We start from the raw sequence: 18,491 nt of genomic DNA, 5'->3' as shown, positions 1-18,491 counted from the left end.
CATCTGATCTTAACTATTTAGAAAACATGGTATGAAACAAGTTACCTACCAAGCAATTTCCACTGCTGAGTTTTTTCCTTGAATTCAACAAAGGGAGAAAAGCTGGAAGGAACATCTGCAATGGAAAAGACAAAGGCGTTTCATGCCCCATGTTCCACGGATGTCTTACAAAGGCGCACATGCAAACTTTTACTACTGTCTTTCAAGCTGCAGTTAGTCTCATGATGAAAAATAAAGCACTCTAACAGATTAAGTCACTACATCTCTAAATATGGAGTTGATGAAGGGTATTTTAGCAGGTCAGGGTGGCAGTGGAAACCTCAATAGATCAGAACAGAATACTGAGCCTTTCACTTATAGGTTGCCAGTTTGAATCCTGTTCAGAATGAAAGAGACCAGAAGTGACCATATGACGGCTGCTTTTTGGCCAACATGAAATGAATTCGGGAAACATCAGCCCAATTCCCAGTGAAGAATCCACATTGCAAAGACTATCCTCACAAATGATACTACCTGCTCCCCTTTTGGAAGCCTCAGCTAAGGAGCCAGGGACCAAATGGGCGATGGAGACTGAACTCTCTTTGTGCCCCGAGCGTTGGAGTCTTAATGGAAGAAGCCTGCACCGCCACTACCCAGGTCGTACCTGTTCTGTGGATAATCAGAAAACTTCAGTTCCCTGGGCTCTTTCAGGCACCTTTCACCAGCACTCAGCTCAACATACAAAGTTTATAAAGAGATCAGGAACCAAGCTGGATCCCAGGCACTGTGGTAACAGGATACAAAACAACTGCAACACCACTCAACCATGCTGCAGAACCCCTATCAGATGTGCAAGCAACACTGGCAATGACTCAGTGCTTTTGTGAATTAATTGCTGACTGGGGTTAAAATACAGACCAGCACAGATTAAAAACAGTAATGTTGTTTGTACTGGCATTTGAGTATGAGATTTTTACCTCTGCTGTCACCTGTCAGATATTGCAGAGCAGGCAAAACCAGTTCTGACCAGTTAGGGGCAAAGGAGAACCAGCTATTCAGAGTGCTCGCAGGGGAAGACTGCCAATCCAGAACTTTATCCTCAAGCTGAAAAAGAAAACAAGATGCATTTATAGTGTCTTTCATACAAGTGCTAAAGGTTTAATATGTAAGATAATAGAATATACAGCAGAGAGAAAGAAAGGGCAGCCAAAAAAGAAAAAGATGTGACCAGCTGTCATAAATATAAAGGGAAAGGTAAACACCTTTAAAATCCCTCCTGGCCAGAGGAAAAATCCTCTCACCTGTAAAGGGTTAAGAAGCTAAAGGTAACCTTGCTAGCACCTGACCAAAATGACCAATGAGGAGACAAGATACTTTCAAAAGCTGGGAGGAGGGAGAAAAACAAAGGGTCTGTGTCTGTCTGTGTGATGCTTTTGCCGGGGACAGAACAGGAATGGAGTCTTAGAACTTGGTAAGTAATCTAGCTAGGTATGTATTAGATTATAATTTCTTTAAAGGCTGAGAAAATAGCTGTGCTGAATAGAATGAATATTTCTGTCTGTGTGTCTTTTTTGTAACTTAAGGTTTTGCTTAGAGGGATTCTCTAGGTTTTGAATCTAATTACCCTGTAAGGTATCTACCATCCTGATTTTACAGAGGTGATTCCTTTTTACTGCTATTAAAAGTCTTCTTGTAAGAAAACTGAATGCTTTTTCATTGTTCTAAGATCCAGGGGTTTAGAGTCTGTGCTCACCTATGCAAATTGGTGAGGATTTTTACCAAACCTTCCCCAGGAAGTGGGGTGCAAGGGTTGGGAGGATTTTGGGGGGAAAGACGTGACCAAACTACGTTTTTTCAGGAACCCTGATAAAGTTTGGTGGTGGCAGTGGAAGTCCAAGGGTAAAATAGTTTGTACCTTGGGGAAATTTTAACCTAAGCTGGTAAAAGTAAGCTTAGGAGGTTTTCATGCAGGTCCCCACATCTGTACCCTAGAGTTCAGAGTGGGGAAGGAACCTTGACACCAGCTAAATTGTGAGGAGACACACATAGGAAAAGGATATGTCAGACAACAGAAGCTGCAGAGGAGAAAGCTCTTGCACCAGTGTGAACGAAGGCTGCACATGTGAAAAACAAGTGGCTCCCCCCTCATCTATCGTTAATATATGAACAGGAAGAAAGGGAGAGAAAAGTTCTACAGTCAGATGGCTTCAAATTTATTATGAATGGTGCAAAAGTTCCCTTTCCCAGAGTTTATGAAACACACGTTTAAAACCAAGAAGGGTATCTAAAGGCTTGTTCACTTGATTCAGGGGAATCACTGACATGTTTAACTAGCACAAAATTCCACAATTTTGCTGAGTATAGAAAGACTTCTACAAGACCTATAAATTAGTAGATCCTTACCACAGACAGAGTAGCAGGTCCTTCTAGAAGGAGGATCTCCAGAAGAAGAGAGAAGAAGCTGGAAGAGATTTCATTTACTCCAAGACATGGCTTGATCTCTTCAAGAGGTCTTTGAATGAAGAAAAAAAAAAAACAAAACCAAAAAAACAAAAACGACAAAATATTAAATAATTTGGGTTTAAAAACATTTTACCAGCATACTCAACACGGCTTAGCCATGCCACTGCTTCTGCTGCTCTTGCCATTGTGGCTATACTACTATTGATACCCACGCTAGCTCTCAGTGAGATAATGCGAGTGTGTGTTTGTGAGCTGGGAATCATGTCCTTCGCTTGTAGTATAGCTATAGCCTGTCTCTCACTCTCTCTCTATCACACCCACCCCTCTATTCACTTTTTGGAAACCACTTACTCTTCTTTAACAGCTGACAGAGCAATGGGGGATGGGTCCTGTGGTATTGGTGGGATTCCATCAGCATTGCTAAACGAGTCGGCCAAATCTTCCACCTCAGATTTAATCACCTTCAACTTTTTTTTCTTCTTTTCTTCCTTTTCTTTCACCTTCTTCTTCAGGATGGCAAGGTCAAACAAGGCTTTGGATAATAGGAGACAGAACAAATCTCAGTGAAACACTTCAGTTTATAACAGTAGGGATCAGAAATGAACTAGATACTCAATTATGTATTTGGAAATGTATGCTACCACCAAATTATTCCACTGGAATATGGATTAACTTTTTGGAGTGAGTGACTTTTTATATCTTTATAGATGTTTGTATAACATTACACATATCCCCATACAACAGCATCTCGCCCATAACTGCTGCAAAATAAGCAGTTGGTGCCACAGGGCACTTATTCAATCTTCTGCATTACTTGTAAGGAGATTCCGTGGGAAATCCCCTCCTCTTCCTCAATGTACTGGTCTTGACTAGAGAAACTCTTTAGCTGGGGAAAGGGGTGTTTAAAAAAATAGGTGACATCAGAGATTGGGAGGACTGGCATATTTACCTAGATATCTAACATGCCACAGATTGCATTTATCCTCAGCTTTTCTTGTGCACATAATCTCCTGCATCTACATTATTTATATCCACTAGCCTACCAAGTAATCATTAAATTAGGGTTATTTTCATGAAGGAAATTTTTTCCAGACCCAAATCTATAGCTATGTTTATTTTTGTTAATATTTTGAGCTGTTCATTGCTAACAGACAAACTGCACTGTAAGTTGATGGACACTCTACTTCCCTCTGGAGAGCTGCAGCAACAGAAAGCCAAAGGGGCACATTCCCATGACAACACTGACCTGCCAAGGAGCCCTTCCGGCCAGCATTCACACGGGTCATGATGTCATCAAGAGTCAGGTCCCCTGTCACTAGGTCAGGGTGGTCCTACACAGGACAAAGAGGGATAGGGAAAAGAGGAACAGGAGAAAAAGGGCAGCGTGTTAAAATAACGAAGAGGCCATGGTAAAGACCTAGAATGTATCTGTGGATTGCCTACAGAAACTCAACTTACTGAAGGTGAACCTAGGAAACTACTTAACCCTTGTGGCATTCCGTACCTCAGAGCATCCCCCTGGAACCTCCACATTCACCCCGACATATAATTATGATATAGTTCATACAAAGCATGGCATACAGTCCACAAACATTTAATCTCCCCATAACACATCACTGGTGAGTTCTAGGAGACCTCTGTAGATGTCAAAATAAAAGACAAAAGGTATATATCTATGTAGACTTAACTGCAGAGCGTGATAAAGGTTAAACTGGTTATGCTTTGGACAAGTGACAAAGCCCTCATGAGTCCAGATGTATTCTCTCCCTGGGCTCCCAAATCAAACTGCAGTTTAAAACTTAAACATTTAACTCCTGGCATCTCAATGCTGGCACTTTCAGGGACCATGCCTGCAAAGCCGTAACTCCCCAACATTCTGGGATTTGGAAACCAAGATGAATTCTACCTCTTCCATCCTCAAAGATTCCAAAGCCACAACCTAGCTGACAATTTTGCTGAGGATGCATGAGGAAGAATAGAAGCCAACTTGGGTCTCCCATAGCTGTATTGACTTTGAAGGGCTGAAAGAGATAAAAAACTTCTCATTGTGGGGTGTGGGGAGGCAGATATGACAGATGGAAAGTAGAGGGGCTGTATGAGAAGGGCCCGTATGAGAAGGGCCCATAAGAAGTTACAATAATTTTACCAGCCATAACTGCACTATACCTTACAGCTGACAGACAAGCTAAAAAAGAAACAGAGGTAATTCCCAGCCCCGTGTCTCCTAGGTGTCTTACAGGCTGACGTTTCCGTTTCTCATGATGCTTCTTCAGCATCATCTTCAGGTCATTCTCCCCAAAATCAAGTTTATCTGTAATGAAATAAATCCAAGAAAAGCTATTACCAGAATTCCCTGTCAGTCTGTTATTACAGTAATTTAACATACCTTTTCCTTATCCATCCCCGCCTTCAACAATCTTCAAGTTTTAATAGCTAAATGCAACTTGACAGCTTGAAATTCAGTCTGTGACCCAACCAGAGCAGGTCATGAAAAGCCACCACAACACTTTCTTATCCAGCTTTTCTTGGTGGTTTTCTTGGGAGTAGTGTGTAAGAGTAGTGTGCAGATTTGACTAGACAGCCCTAGGATTAGCTCCCTTGATATACAATACCGTTCAACTTGCATTATGGGGCGCTGCTTTATCCATTAGAGAGTGAACAATGAACATACACATCAGAGCAACAGAGAGGAAGAAAGGCTGTGTGTTAAAATACTAGCTTGCCTCAACAGAAATTCAGCCTTGAAAGAAACCGGAAGGAGTATATCTAGAGACCTCACGGATCAAGAATAAAGTGAAGCATTTCAAAAGATCATGTCCATGATGTCATTAACTTTCAGTACTTGACTTTTCACAAGGGACTGGAAGGAATCACCATTTCTGAATAAAGCTATGTCTATACTAGAGAGTTTACAACAGCACAGCTGTACTGATGCAGCTGCACCGCTGTAAGATCTCGTGTCGCTGCTCTATGACAATGGGAGAGAGTGTGTGTCACTTGGGGGAAGGTGTGCAGGGGAGCATGTTTCACACCCTTGAGCAACATAAGTTTTGCCAACATACATGGTAGAGTAGACATGGCCTAAGTAGTTCCAAGCACCTTCTGACTACTTCATTTGTGCCTTCGCTCAATTCTCACCTGCTGTTTTCATATCCAGAGTTGACAATGTGGGAATCACTCTCAGAGGAAGAGCTGGACTCGGGCAATGTGCTGGAGAATTTGGAAGCCAGGAACTTAGATCTGAGAAAACAAAAAGCTGTAAAGTTAATTTTTTCCCCCCCCGACAGGGAATGCTGCCCAAATAGCCAATTAACTCTATCCCCAGGGTTCAAAGGAGCCAAGCCAATGAAACACGAATCCAATAGCTACCTTCCTATCAAAAAGACACTCTCCACATCCTCTCACTTCCCTGGTAGCTTCCCTTCCACCAACTGGACTAGTTATTTAAACAGCCATTAAAAGCAGACCTGAATTAGAGGAACAGTGTTTTAATAGTCTGGTAGTTGAGTCTCAGGGCTAATCCCAACACCGATACGGATGCGGTGCATGGTTTTAGCCAAGTCACTTCATCTTTGCATGAATATTTCAATTTCCCTTTCTTATCTCTTTAACAGCAATATTGCGAGGCATTACTACTAAAATTTTGTATAGAGCTCTGAAAAAAAAATAAGGTGTTATTGATTCCCCCAGAAAACAAACAGTCTGAGTATGCACCCCAGTACAAGCAGGAGAACCATGGTCCACCCGTTTCCCAACCTGCACAAACACAAAAGACTGTCAGGGAAAGAAAACATATGAACTTTTATAGTAAATAAAGGTGATTGTTTCCGTGATGTGCACGCCTATCCGCTAGGAACCTGACTCTCAACCCCCACCTAAGCATAAAGTCTATCAGAAGGTGGTACACCATTGATTACTACCACCTTGGGCACCCCTGGAACCAGGAACCCAGAGCTGGAAGTCTGTATTATCTGTTATCCATCAGTTCCCTGAGCCATCCATTGCCCCGTGTAAGGCAAGTTTATGTCAGAAACGTATTGAGGAAGGATTTATTATTCTCCAATAAAAAGTAAAATTCCTAGGAAATAGTGACTTTTCCAATGTCCAGTGCTGGCATCAAGGCCAAAGAAGGCTTTCAACTGTGCCAGTATCTGCAGAGAGCTTTTCAGACCAGCCCACACCCCCATCTCTCATGCTATTCCTGGAACACACTGGCTACATTACCTTCTTCATCAGAGGATAAAGTGGTGTCTCCACATTCCTCCTTCACCTCCCTCAGAACCTTCAGGTAGCGCTGATGTGTCCGTCTATCCCGTTCTTCTGGGCCACATGGAGGGGATGGATATTTTTTCTTAAGGGTCAGATCAGGGCCACCTTTCCTAGCCAGTTCCAGCAGGTGCTGTAGTAAAGAGACAGACATCTACAACAGAGGGAAGACTCTAGGATGCAGAGTCCAGCTTTGAGGGGAATGAGTAACTTATACCCACCTACAGGTCAATTTAATTAGTTAAAAAAATTATAACATATACCAGCATTACATGGTTGCTGGTATTACCTACCCAGTTCTTTATAAGCTAACTAACAGCATTCTAGTATTTAGTATGTAGGGAATCCCAAAAAGTATGCCAGTACTTAATAAAGGGGAAGTCTAATAACTGACGGTATTCCTGCATCGCTTTCCATTCTCATTATCCCTTATTCTCATTCTATATGATCCATTTTGTCAAGTACGGGCTTTTCATTGTTCGGAAGAGCACCTGAAGAAGTTTGCACCCCATGAAGTTTAGCACTTCAAAAGAAAACAGTTGTTTAACCCTTAGGATAACAAAGAGGAGATATTTGATCCACATGCAAACCCCAGCTCCCATTCCCATCCCCAGTGTAAGAGCTCCTGTCCCGCTCAACAGGTAGAACAGTTCAGTCCCTCTGACTATCTAACCTTAGCCAAAAGCCACCATCATAGCATGGAGCCCAGTAATTATATGCCTCCAGCCTACATTGCTGTTGTGACATCTCTTCTCTCCGATTTCTGGCCTGAGGGACAGGCAAGATGCTTCAGGAGCACAGACTGAGCGATCTTCCCAGTAGAGGAGGCCCTTCCACAAGTCCAGACCTGTTCTACCTACCAGCAGCCAGAAACTCTCCCTACTCCTGACCTCAGTACCTCCACTGCACTGTCTAGTTTCACTCAAACTGCAGCTTCCAAGGACTGCTTCTTCAAGAGACAGTGAAGTTTAATTGGTGTCTGTAAAATGCTTTGAGATCCTCAGATTAAAGATCCAGGAGTCATGTCCTTAATTAAGGACTGCCTAAGAAAGGTGAGACTACTGACTGACAGCAGAAGTGGCGACGTTGGTACAAATAAATGGTTTATGGAAGATAGTTCCTCTTTCCTTATCTACCAAGAGACTCAAGTTCGGGTTCTGGGTTTCCCCTGCTAAAGGGTATGGCATCAGTAACATCCAAGCGGATAAGCTTAGGTTTTTATGACCACTTACAAAAGAAACGGGACACTGAACTCAATCTCAGCAGGAGAAAAACTGTCCAATTAGCCTTCTAAACAACACATGCAACCAGCTTTAATACAAGGCAAAAGATTTATACAATCTGAAGAGAAACTGTATCTAATGTTTAATACAGTAGTATTTTTTCATGACTATTAACAACTTGATGAAAACATTGTTATATTAAAAATAACCTAAAACAATACTTCACTGCACTCCCGGTCAGATACATTTAGAAGCCAAGATGCCAATGCCTTAACGAAAATGGAATGCAGACTAATGGTTAGAGAAAAATAGTTGGAGTCAGTACTAGTGGTTTGCTATCACAGGTGACAAGAAGTCAGCATTGGGAATGGACTAGCCCAGGGAGTCCGAACTCTCTGGTTCTATTCCCAACGTTGACACTGAACAACATGATGCTGGGGGAAGTCACTTGACCCGCACTTCACCAGCCCCTAAAATGACAATATTTATTTTGCTGGGATGGAAGGGGGTGAGGGAGAAAGGCTGAGAGCTAAATATAATTGGTCTCTATATTTGGCCTTGGTGCAACTGCTGCTGGAATACTAGGTCCAGTTCTGGGGCCCATAATCCAAGAAGGAGGTTGATAAATTGGAGAAGGTTCAGAGAAGAGTCAAGAGAACAATTAAAGGATGAGAAAACATCTCTCTAGTGACAGACTCAAAGCTCAGTCTATTCAGTTTAACAAAGGGAAGGTTAAAGGGTGACTTGATTACACTCTATACGTATCTGCATGGGGAACAAATATTTAACAATGGGCTCTTCAGTCTAACAGAGAAGGCTGGAGGTTGAACCTAAACCAGTTCAGACTGGGGGAAACAAGCTGAAAATGTATACCAGTGGGTAACTAACTTGTCATAAATACAAAGGGAAGGGTAACCACCTTTCTGTATACAGTGCTATAAAATCCCTCCTGGCCAGAGGCAACATCCTGTTACCTGTAAAGGGTTAAGAAGCTCAGCTAACCAGGCTGGCACCTGACCCAAAGGACCAATAAGGGGACAAGATACTTTCAAATCTTGGGGAAAGGCTTTTGTTTGTGCTCTTTGTTTACTTGGTTGTTCTCTCTTGGGACAGAGAGGCCAGACAGAAATCCATCTTCTCCAACCCATCCTATTCCAAGTCTCCCATATTACAACCAGTATAGGTAAGACAGGCAAGGCGGATTAGTTTATATTTTGTTTTATGTGAATTTTCCCTGTGTTAAGAGGGAGGTTTATTCCTGTTTTCTGTAAATTTAACGTTTTACCCAGATGGGGATCCTCTGTGTTTTGAAACTGAATACCCTATAAAGTGTTTTCCATCCTGATTTTACAGAGATTATTTTTACCTCCCCCCCCCCTTTTTTTTTTTTAAATAAAATCCTTCTTTTAAGAACGTGACTGATTTTTCCAGTGTTCCAAGATCCAGGGGTTTGGGTCTTTGATGATTTTGTAACCAATTGGTTAGGATATTATTCTCAAGCCTCCCGAGGAAAGGGGGTGTGTAGGGCTTGGGGGGATATTTTGGGACAAGACGTCTCCAAGTGGTATCTTTCCCTGTTTCGTTTAAAACACTTGGTGGTGGCAGCATACGGTTCAAGGACAAGGCAAAATTTGTACCTTGGGGAAGTTTTTAACCTAAGCTGATAAGAATAAGCCTAGGGGATCTTTCATGAGGGTCCCCACATCTGTACCCTAGAGTTCAGAGTGGGGAAGGAACCCTGACAAACCCCTTGAAGAATCTACCAAGGGTCATGCTGCATCACTGGCAATTTTAAAATCAAGACTGGATGTTTTCCAAAAGCTCTGCCCTGGGTATTATTTTGGGGATAGTTCTATGGCCTGTGTTTTACAGGAGATCAGACTAGATGATCACAATGGTCCCTTCTGACCGTGGAATCTATACATTATTTATAGAACAATGAGGTTCTCATGGGGGAAGGAAAAAAAAAGTGTGGGGGGGTGCTGCATAGAAGAGTAAGGCGCCTGTGCAGGTTCAGGGCAAGATAGATACTGGTCAAATATCTGCGTGAGCATCCAGAATCCTTTCAGCAACTTTACATTTAGCGACCAACCAAGCCTCAAATCAAAACAACGGCAGTATTTAATAAAACATTCCAGCAGGGAATAGTGGCTACATGAACACCACCAAATCCTTCAACAGACAAAAACTGAAACCATGTTTTTCATGTAACGCATCAAGTAACTCACTGCCCCTGGCAAGAACTTACGTTGCGGGAAGCAAGGATCTGCTTCAGCAGTCGGCAGAAGTACTGCTGCTGGGAGTTCAGGTAGCGTTTGTACTGGGACTTGAAACAGAGCTGTCGGTATTTCACAACTTCAGGATTAAAGTGCCCATCTGTAGAAAAGAATAAAAACTGTTTTGACTTCCCTTAGCTACAAGCTGAAAGGAAACCTTTTTTAAAAGTTTTCAGTTTATTTTCTCTACATAAATAATCCAGATGCTACAGCAGCCACGACCTGTTGAAAAATCAAGTATAATATCAAAGAGATTACATTTCTCAGAGGTGTGACAAGATCTGGAGCTTTGCTGTTCTAGGTCAGATGACCAAGAGTTCTTGTCACATTACAGTGGCCTCTGAGAAATAAGTCTGGAGGTCTCAGCAGACAAGTGTACACATCACAAAAAAGGCACTAGTTGATGCCTTGTTGACAGTCTCAGCAAACAGGTCTGTGTTGTACCAAGCCCATGAATAAACAGAGCTCCAGTCTCCTTCTCGATCAACCTGGCACCTTTCATCAGATATACATTCAATAAAAAAAAATTAAAAGCAGAATGAGCTGACACTGACCTCGGAAGAGTTTCTGGGCAATGTGCAGTGGGTTTCCAAAGCGGAAGTTCTCTCCGCTGAACAGGGCTGGGATGAGCTTGTTCTGGTGCTCAGTGTTGTTTTCCGGGAAATGGGGCAAGAACTTTTTTAGGTGGTCTCGCTGTGAGTCTGTCAGCACCTCCTGCCACGTAGACAGGCTGACAACTTCAAAAAAGATCTCAGGCTGAAGGAGACAAAGACAAGAATGAAGCAAAATACCTTTCAGCATCTTTAACAAATCTTTATCCCTCAAGGGTTTCCAGAGTTAAATATAAGTCACAAGACACTGTGTGGTGCAGACTGTGGAAAGCGGTAGTGTAAAACACTGAAAGGCGAACGTATTAAAGGATTCCAGTCACGAGGACCCATAACAGATGGAGAGAGAGAGAGATCAGGAGGTATAAAAGTAACAGAAAGACGTTTTAATATTAGATCTGAGAAGACAGTGAGACTCACTACGTTTACTAGATAAAAGAACAGACTAGGAAAAAAGGGGGCTTTTAAAATAGATTTGGCTAACATGACTTGAAACACCACTCAGCACCTTTAAAATCATGTTTAGCTAGCTATGTTATAATCTAGGAGGGAACCCAGGCTACAAGACAACAAGCTGTCAACCACTAGCTGTTAAAATGTCTCTATACAGGTGTCGGGGAAGGGGAAGTTCCATTTGTGTTAAACTAACCAGACTGAGTCAAGCTGATTTCAAAACCCACCTTTTTTCAGCAGGGCCTGGGACACCTGGGGATGTTACCTCTCTTTTCCCCCACCTCACAACTGCTCTGACTTTCCTCTGTGAAACAGTGAGAATAATATCCACAACCTCCTTGCAAGGTGAGTAAGTAGTTACGTTTGACAAACACTCTGGAAATGGAAAGTGCTCTTATTATTACTTACATCCTCTAAGAGGTCCTCTGGCAGGCTAACTCTTGTTGTTCCCAGCATGCAGTCCTCCATGATCCGTGTGCCATTTCCCTCCCCGCATGGTCCCAGCTCCAATGGGTCTGTCAGCATGTGGTCCAGAGAATCCATTCTGCACTGTACTCTCAGTCCCTGAACAAAAGAAACTATCATCTACTGGCATAAACTTGCCAACAACAAAGTCCAAAATTCTCAGATACAACTGAAAGGGTCAGTTTTTTAGAAGGTTTGATGAAGAAATTATTTTAACACAATCCATTCAAGTTCCACAGAATTGTGAAACTGCCATGTGAATTTACTAAATAGTGAAATAGACAATGCAGATCCAATAGACGTACTGGGGACAATCACTCTTTCAGGTGACATGCCAGCACACAAACATACACAGAGTATATATAAACACCACTAGGGAAACAGAAATGGACATTAGCTGATTAATAGCCATAGTTTTACATTTTTCTTACCTGTTCCACTTATAACACTAATAATTTACTTTTCACTATATATGCAATCTATATTTTGCCTGTCACTAAACTTTAATAATAAAGACTGGCCTGGTCAGCTTCACTTTGAGTCTTATGCACTACATCATTGCTGCAATATTTGGGATGAAACACTGTTGAGGAATGTTTAAATCCACATAAAAAAAGTGTTTTTATATACAAACTAATTTGGAGGCCTAAACTTAAATCACTTTTACATTCAATTCACTCTTACAACATGGTTTATGGTTCATGCTCAGAAGCCTCACAACCCAAGACTCTGAAGAGGGTGAAACCTATAAGTAGAGTAATGCAAACTACAAGAAATAGAAAAATCCAAGATATGGGGATAGATGACAAGTGTAAAAAGAATGATGAAGTAAGAGCTACTAGAATTAGAGGGTGTTGCCTGCTGAGCAAACCAGACCTCGGGCTACAGGTCTGCAAAGATACTTCAAGGCTCTGACCAGATGCGAGACCCGTAAATATTTTCCCTTTATTTTCCATAGCAGCCTGAAGCTTTCTTACAAGTGAGTTATACATTACTCTCATGCCTCCACTCTTGAGCTCTCTGCCACCATGCAAAATATGCCACAATAAGATGATGTAGACATGAAAGAATTCAAGCCTTTGCTTCTGTGGTTGTTACTTCAATACACCATCTACAAAGGGCCAACTACTCAGCAGCATCAGGCTTGTCCAAACAGCAAATGTTAAGCCATTCATTAGTTTGCCCTACATGTGAATCCCGATTCATGTTCAGCCACTGGAACACTGAACGTAATTAATTTTGAAATCTCATTTCTATTCCAAGCCATAGTGCAGTTTGATTCAATATATCACAGGGGATGAGTTCCTTTTCAGAACTAAATTGGTTCAGAGGAGGAATTACCTCTTGCCTGCAGAAAGCGTGGACACTCTAGCCAAGGATTAAGAACATTAGAGAAGCGGGATTAAAGTATGTGAACTGAAGTCATCTCAAATGTACCTGATCTGTGAATAAACAAGAGATTGAACTTTAATCAATAAGAGTAGAAAAATGGGAATACGTTTACTTTTTTAAAATTAAAACCCAAGTTCTAGGACTTCTCGCTTCATAAATAATCTGGTTAAACCATGTGAATTCATCATAAATTGGAGAAACAGACAACTACACTGCCAATAAAGACAATTATAATCCAACATTGTCAACTAGCATTTCAATGGGGTTTACAAAATATACTCTATAAGCTTTGTGAGGTATGAGAAGTCATACTAGTTCCACTATACAGGGAGAAACTGAGGCACAGAGATTAAGTGACTTGCTTAAGAGCCAGTGGCAGTCAGGAATAAATCTCAGCAGTCCTTGCTCTCACTGCCCAAAAGACTGTTTACACAGCAAATTCAATGCCTGACCTACCATTCCCTATTAAAAATATTACAATCATGATACTCTACACTAGCTACTATAAGACACAGAAAGAAAAGGAGTACTTGTGGCACCTTAGAGACTAACCAATTTATTTGTGCATGAGCTTTCGTGAGCCGATGAAGTGAGCTGTAGCTCACAAAAGCTCATGCTCAAATAAATTGGTTAGTCTCTCAGGTGCCACAAGTCCTCCTTTTCTTTTTGCAAATACAGACTAACACGGCTGTTACTCTGAAATAAGACACAGTTACTTAATTCTTCCAGTTCACCCTCATTTATTTTTAAAGGGCTTTCCAAATTTATTTAGATCTTGCGGCCTATACCAGGCTCAAAGCACTTACAAAATATAACATCAACCATAGATAAAATGAAAACAAAACAAATGCTCAAACGCAAACCACAGAGACTATAACAACATACACCCACTAACAGGGGTGGGCAATCTACGGCCTGCTAGCCATTTTAAGCCAGCCCTCGAGCTCCCGCTGGGGAGTGGGGTCTGGGGCTTGCCTTGCTCCGGTGCTCCAGCCAGGGCAAAGGGTGTGGAGCCACTCCACACGGGAGCCGTGGCATGGCCTGGCTCTGGTGCTTCAGCAGGAGAGCAGGGTTGGGGGCCGCTCCACGCAGCTTCGGAAGCTGCAGCATGGCCCCGCTCCGGCTCCTACACGCTCCAATGGTCCCCTCCGGCGCTCCAATGGGAGCTGCAGGGGTAGTGCCTGCGAACAGGGCAGCATGCAGAGCCACCTGGCTGCGCCTCCGAATAGAAGCCAGAGAAGGGACATGCCGCTGCTTCCAGGAGCCACTTGAGATAAGCGCCGCCCGGAGCCTGCATCCCTGAGCCTTTCCCCAAGCCCCAACCCCCTTCCCTGATCCCCCTCCCGCCCTCCAAACCCCTTGATCCCAGCCTGGAGCACCCTCCTACACCCCAAACCCCTCATCCCAAGCCCCACCCCACATCTCACTCCCCCTCCCCAGCCTGGATGCCCCTCCCGCACCCTAAACTCCTCCTTTTTGGCCCCACCCCAGAGCCCTCACCCCCTCCTGCATCCCAAAGCCAGTTTTTGAGCCTTTATGGCCTGCTATACAATTTCTATTCCCAGGTGTGGCCTTTGGGCCAAAAAGTTTGCCCACCCCAGTGCTAACATATCACATAACAAAACAAACTTCTCAAATGGCACTGATCATCACCCTCTAACCATCCCTTCCAAAGAGCCCTGGGAAAGAAGGATGGACATAGATAGATCTGTTTGCAATGGCTAGGTATTTCTTCAGGGAGTGCTCATCCCCCAAAATAATTCAATGCTTTTTCTGCTAACAACAAAAGTGGATAACCAAAGTCAGCAGCAACACTACAAACAAACAAACAGTAAGTGCACAGGATGGAGGAAAAAATAGCCTGGCTGAGGACACATGTCCACTCAAGGGATCAGAAGCCGCTAGAAAGGAATACGGTTACCCGGGTCACAAACAGTGTCTTGGACGACGTTGCCAAGCACCCCCAACAAAAACCCCACTCTCTCCACGGATCACCCCGCCCCCCAGGAACCCTCACACCATGCCAGTAGCTCATCCCTGGGAACCCAACCACCCCCCCCCAGGAGCCCCATGGACCCCCCAGCTCCCCCCCACAAGGAGCCCCCCCAAGGAGCCCCATGGACCCCCCAGCTCCCCCCACAAGGAGCCCCCCCAAGGAGCCCCATGGACCCCCCAGCTCCCCCCACAAGGAGCCCCCCCAAGGAGCCCCATGGACCCCCCAGCTCCCCCCCACAAGGAGCCCCCCCAAGGAGCCCCATGGACCCCCCAGGAAGTCCGCCCCAAGGAGCCCCATGGACCACCCAGCTCCCCCCCCCCAAGGAGCCCCCCCAGGAGCCCCATGGACCACCCAGCTCCCCCCCCAGGCTCCTGTCCCCCCGTTCCCCACCCCCAGGAGCCCCCCCTCACCTGTCCCGCGCAGCCGGCTCCAGGCCGCACGCGGCTCACCCAGCTCCCAAATGTCGGGAGGGGCGCAGCAGCCACGGAGTTCGCGGAGTAACGGGGGGGGAGGGAGGAGAGGCGCGTGCGCGCGCACCCGCTCCCCAGAGCACGAGCACGGTGCCCGGAAGGCGGAGCCCCCAGCTCAGCCTGGCGGACCCTTCTTACGCATGCGCACCTGCCCTTCCCGGCGGCCTCAGCGTCAACAGCCTGCGCGGCAGCCTGACATCACGCAGGCGTGATGTCACGTAGTGGGCGTGGCTCTGGGTGGGTGGGGTTAGCGCAGCGCGGGGGGCGGTACCGGGAAAAATAGGGAGCAAGGTTTGTTGGGTGCCCCGGGGGGTGCGGCTGCGGGTGCCAAGGTGAGGGGGAGGGGCACTAGTGTGGGGGGGGCGGACAGACGTGAGGGGGAGGGGCACTGGTGTGGAGGGGGGCGGACAGACGTGGGGGGAGGGGCACTGGTGTGGAGCGGGGCGGATAGACGTGGGGGGAGGGACACTGGTGTGGAGGGGGTGGATAGACGTGGGGGGGAGGGGCATTGGTGTGGAGGGGGCGGATAGACGTGGTGGGGAGGGGCACTGGTGTGGAGGGGGCGGATAGACGTGGGGGGAGGGGCACTGGTGTGGAGGGGGCGGACAGCCGTGAGGGGGGGCACTGGTGGGGGGCGGATAAACGTGGGGGGAGGGGCACTGGTGTAGAGGGGGTGGATAGACGTGGGGGGGAGGGGCATTGGTGTGGAGGGGGGCGGATAGACGTGTGGGGGGGCATTGGTGTGGAGGAGGCGGATAGATATGTGTGTGTGGGGGGGTCTGATAGTGTCTGAGCTTTTCTCAGCATTCTCCTTGTAGGGGTGACCTTGCACCTGCTAGTTCCAAGGTCTCTAACCATGCTTGATGCGTTTCTCCAGCCAAAACTGGTTTATCACATGCTGTGGTTGAGCCGTCTGGACAGCTGCCAGACCAGGTTAAACCTGGCTTTAAAACCGCATATGAGGCTCTTTAATGAGTGCAGCTCCTTTTGGGGAATCAGTTTGGCTGCAAATAGAAAACAGTTATGTAGGTTGTCCCTCAATCTTCTCTTCTGGAATCCATTTCATTCCCTTTTCCCCACCCTTTAAGAACAGAGGAGTTGCCATACTCGCTCAGATCCATTTAATCCAGTATCCTTTCTTTTATAATTAAGGCTATGATTTTGGCACTGGTATTATTATCAAATGTCACAGACGGGATGCCGACAATAAATAGTAAATCATGGATTTATTGAAGCCGAAGCCCGAGCCCTGCCACCCGGGGCTGAATTACTGGAATTTTCAAGAAATCACAGAGGTTTCATAAAATCACAGAATCCATGACAGATGTGTAGCCTTACTTACGATGTCTGTTGCCAAGTCTTTGGAGGAAGGAATTGTCTCTATAGTAGACAATTATGCAATAGCATGACCTTAGGGGAAGTTCTTTACTAGCTCCCATCATTAAAACACACAATCAGACCACTTTTTACAGTGCGCACGTTTTCATTTTATTTCCCTTCCTCACTGCTCAGTCCTCTGAGTCCCCCAAGACCCTTCTTCTCCCCTGCTCCTCTTGTCCTCCTCGACCCTGGGTCTGCATTTCTCATGCAGCCAGCTCTGTTCCTCAAATACTGTTCTGAAAGATCATTGCCTAAAATGTCAAAATGGAACTGCATCAAGAATACATGGAGGTAAGTCATGTGGTGCTGATGTGATGCTAAATCACTAAGTAACACTTCTCTCTCCTTGGAATTAACCACTGTTTGCATGGCCAGTTCATACATTCACAGCAGTGATGGGATTAAAGCCCCTCTGATTTTTCAGATATGAAGTCCTATCTCTTATATTTCTGAAGGACTACATTAACAATTTCATCATTGGATCTGTACATCCTTCTGCAGAAAAGATATCAAGAGGCTAGTATGCCCCGTGTGACTCTGAGATACAGGGATCCTTCCATTTCTTTTTAGCTCACTGAGTGTAATCTTTGGTTATACCAGCATAGTCTGTATTTCATTTTTTTGTCTAGGCCTCAAACAGTTTTGTAAACACTTCAGTTATGAGGTTCCCATCTCCAGCATCTCTTACAGAACCATGAGGACCTCTTTCCCTGTCCCCATCCCCACTCATCATACCCTGTATCATAGCTACCATCTCTCCAGTCCCAAAGGCCCAATTGTACCTTCAGAATCTGCCCCATTCTTGCTGGCAGGGCTGCTGATGAGGAGTATGTAGTGTTCACAGCCCCTGCCAGGCTGTGGAGCAAGAAAAAACAAAGAAACTTATTTTCTTTCCTATCACTTAATTTAGTTTTGGTGAAAAGGTGCCAGATTGATAGTGCAGGAACCTCATGTCTTCAGATTCTCCACAGCACAGATGCAACTTAGGTAGCAGCTGTACAAGCTTTTCCACACGGTGTGGTCAATGTGCTTGAACCCTAACTTAGAGGGATCTGAGGAGGAGTGGGTCGGTGTGTCCATGGCCCTCCATTCATACTGCTGAGACTGCCAACAAGGGTTGGATATGTTTTTTCCCCATGTGTTGGAGACATCTGTCATGAAGAACTGGACTGACACCCATATTCACAAAGGCCACCAAACAGTCATCACATGGTATCAGCCATTAGCCACTAGCGACATAGGATGGATTTGAACGGCTCATCTACTGATTTCCGGTAGCCGCCACACTATGCTATGGCTATTACTGCTTGTTGGGGGTGGTTTAATTACGTCAACGGGAGAGCTCTCTCCCATCCGCATAGAGCGGCTACACGGGAGATCTTACAGCGGTGCAGCTGCGCCGCTATATAACGTCTCTAGTGTAGACATGGTCTAGGTGTATGATCAGGATGCCGCCAAAAATGTAATGACACAGTGGCTATCTATAGAATAAAGAATCCCAAATTACGCTGCTAGCGTGA

At 44.9% G+C, this 18,491-nt stretch overlaps 1 protein-coding gene across 4 annotated transcripts in view; it reads right to left on the bottom strand.

The window, feature by feature from the left end:
• Positions 1–15,678, bottom strand: part of NFRKB (nuclear factor related to kappaB binding protein) — a 34,105-nt gene extending 18,427 nt beyond the window's left edge. For 2 of the 4 annotated variants that reach the window (XM_077839763.1, XM_077839766.1), the window contains exons 1-13: positions 15,532–15,678; positions 13,075–13,175; positions 11,677–11,832; positions 10,762–10,963; positions 10,180–10,307; positions 6,667–6,841; positions 5,581–5,682; positions 4,680–4,753; positions 3,689–3,773; positions 2,794–2,974; positions 2,383–2,491; positions 957–1,083; positions 50–115 (exon numbers count right to left, since the gene is read on the bottom strand). In XM_077839763.1, coding sequence (XP_077695889.1) covers positions 50–115; positions 957–1,083; positions 2,383–2,491; positions 2,794–2,974; positions 3,689–3,773; positions 4,680–4,753; positions 5,581–5,682; positions 6,667–6,841; positions 10,180–10,307; positions 10,762–10,963; positions 11,677–11,811 — 1,384 coding nt within the window. In that variant the 5' untranslated portion in view covers positions 11,812–11,832; positions 13,075–13,175; positions 15,532–15,678. Of the gene's footprint in view, positions 1–49; positions 116–956; positions 1,084–2,382; positions 2,492–2,793; positions 2,975–3,688; positions 3,774–4,679; positions 4,754–5,580; positions 5,683–6,666; positions 6,842–10,179; positions 10,308–10,761; positions 10,964–11,676; positions 11,847–13,074; positions 13,176–15,531 lie in introns of all 4 variants that reach the window. The other 2 variants (XM_077839764.1, XM_077839765.1) reach the window with 2 other exon arrangements.
• Positions 15,679–18,491: the final 2,813 nt, after the last annotated feature.

Source organism: Eretmochelys imbricata, chromosome 22 (genome assembly GCF_965152235.1).
Source record: "Eretmochelys imbricata isolate rEreImb1 chromosome 22, rEreImb1.hap1, whole genome shotgun sequence".
Classification (NCBI taxonomy): domain Eukaryota; kingdom Metazoa; phylum Chordata; order Testudines; family Cheloniidae; genus Eretmochelys; species Eretmochelys imbricata.
Note: the sequence above shows the minus strand (reverse complement) of the source record. Positions and strands in the feature narration are given on the sequence as shown.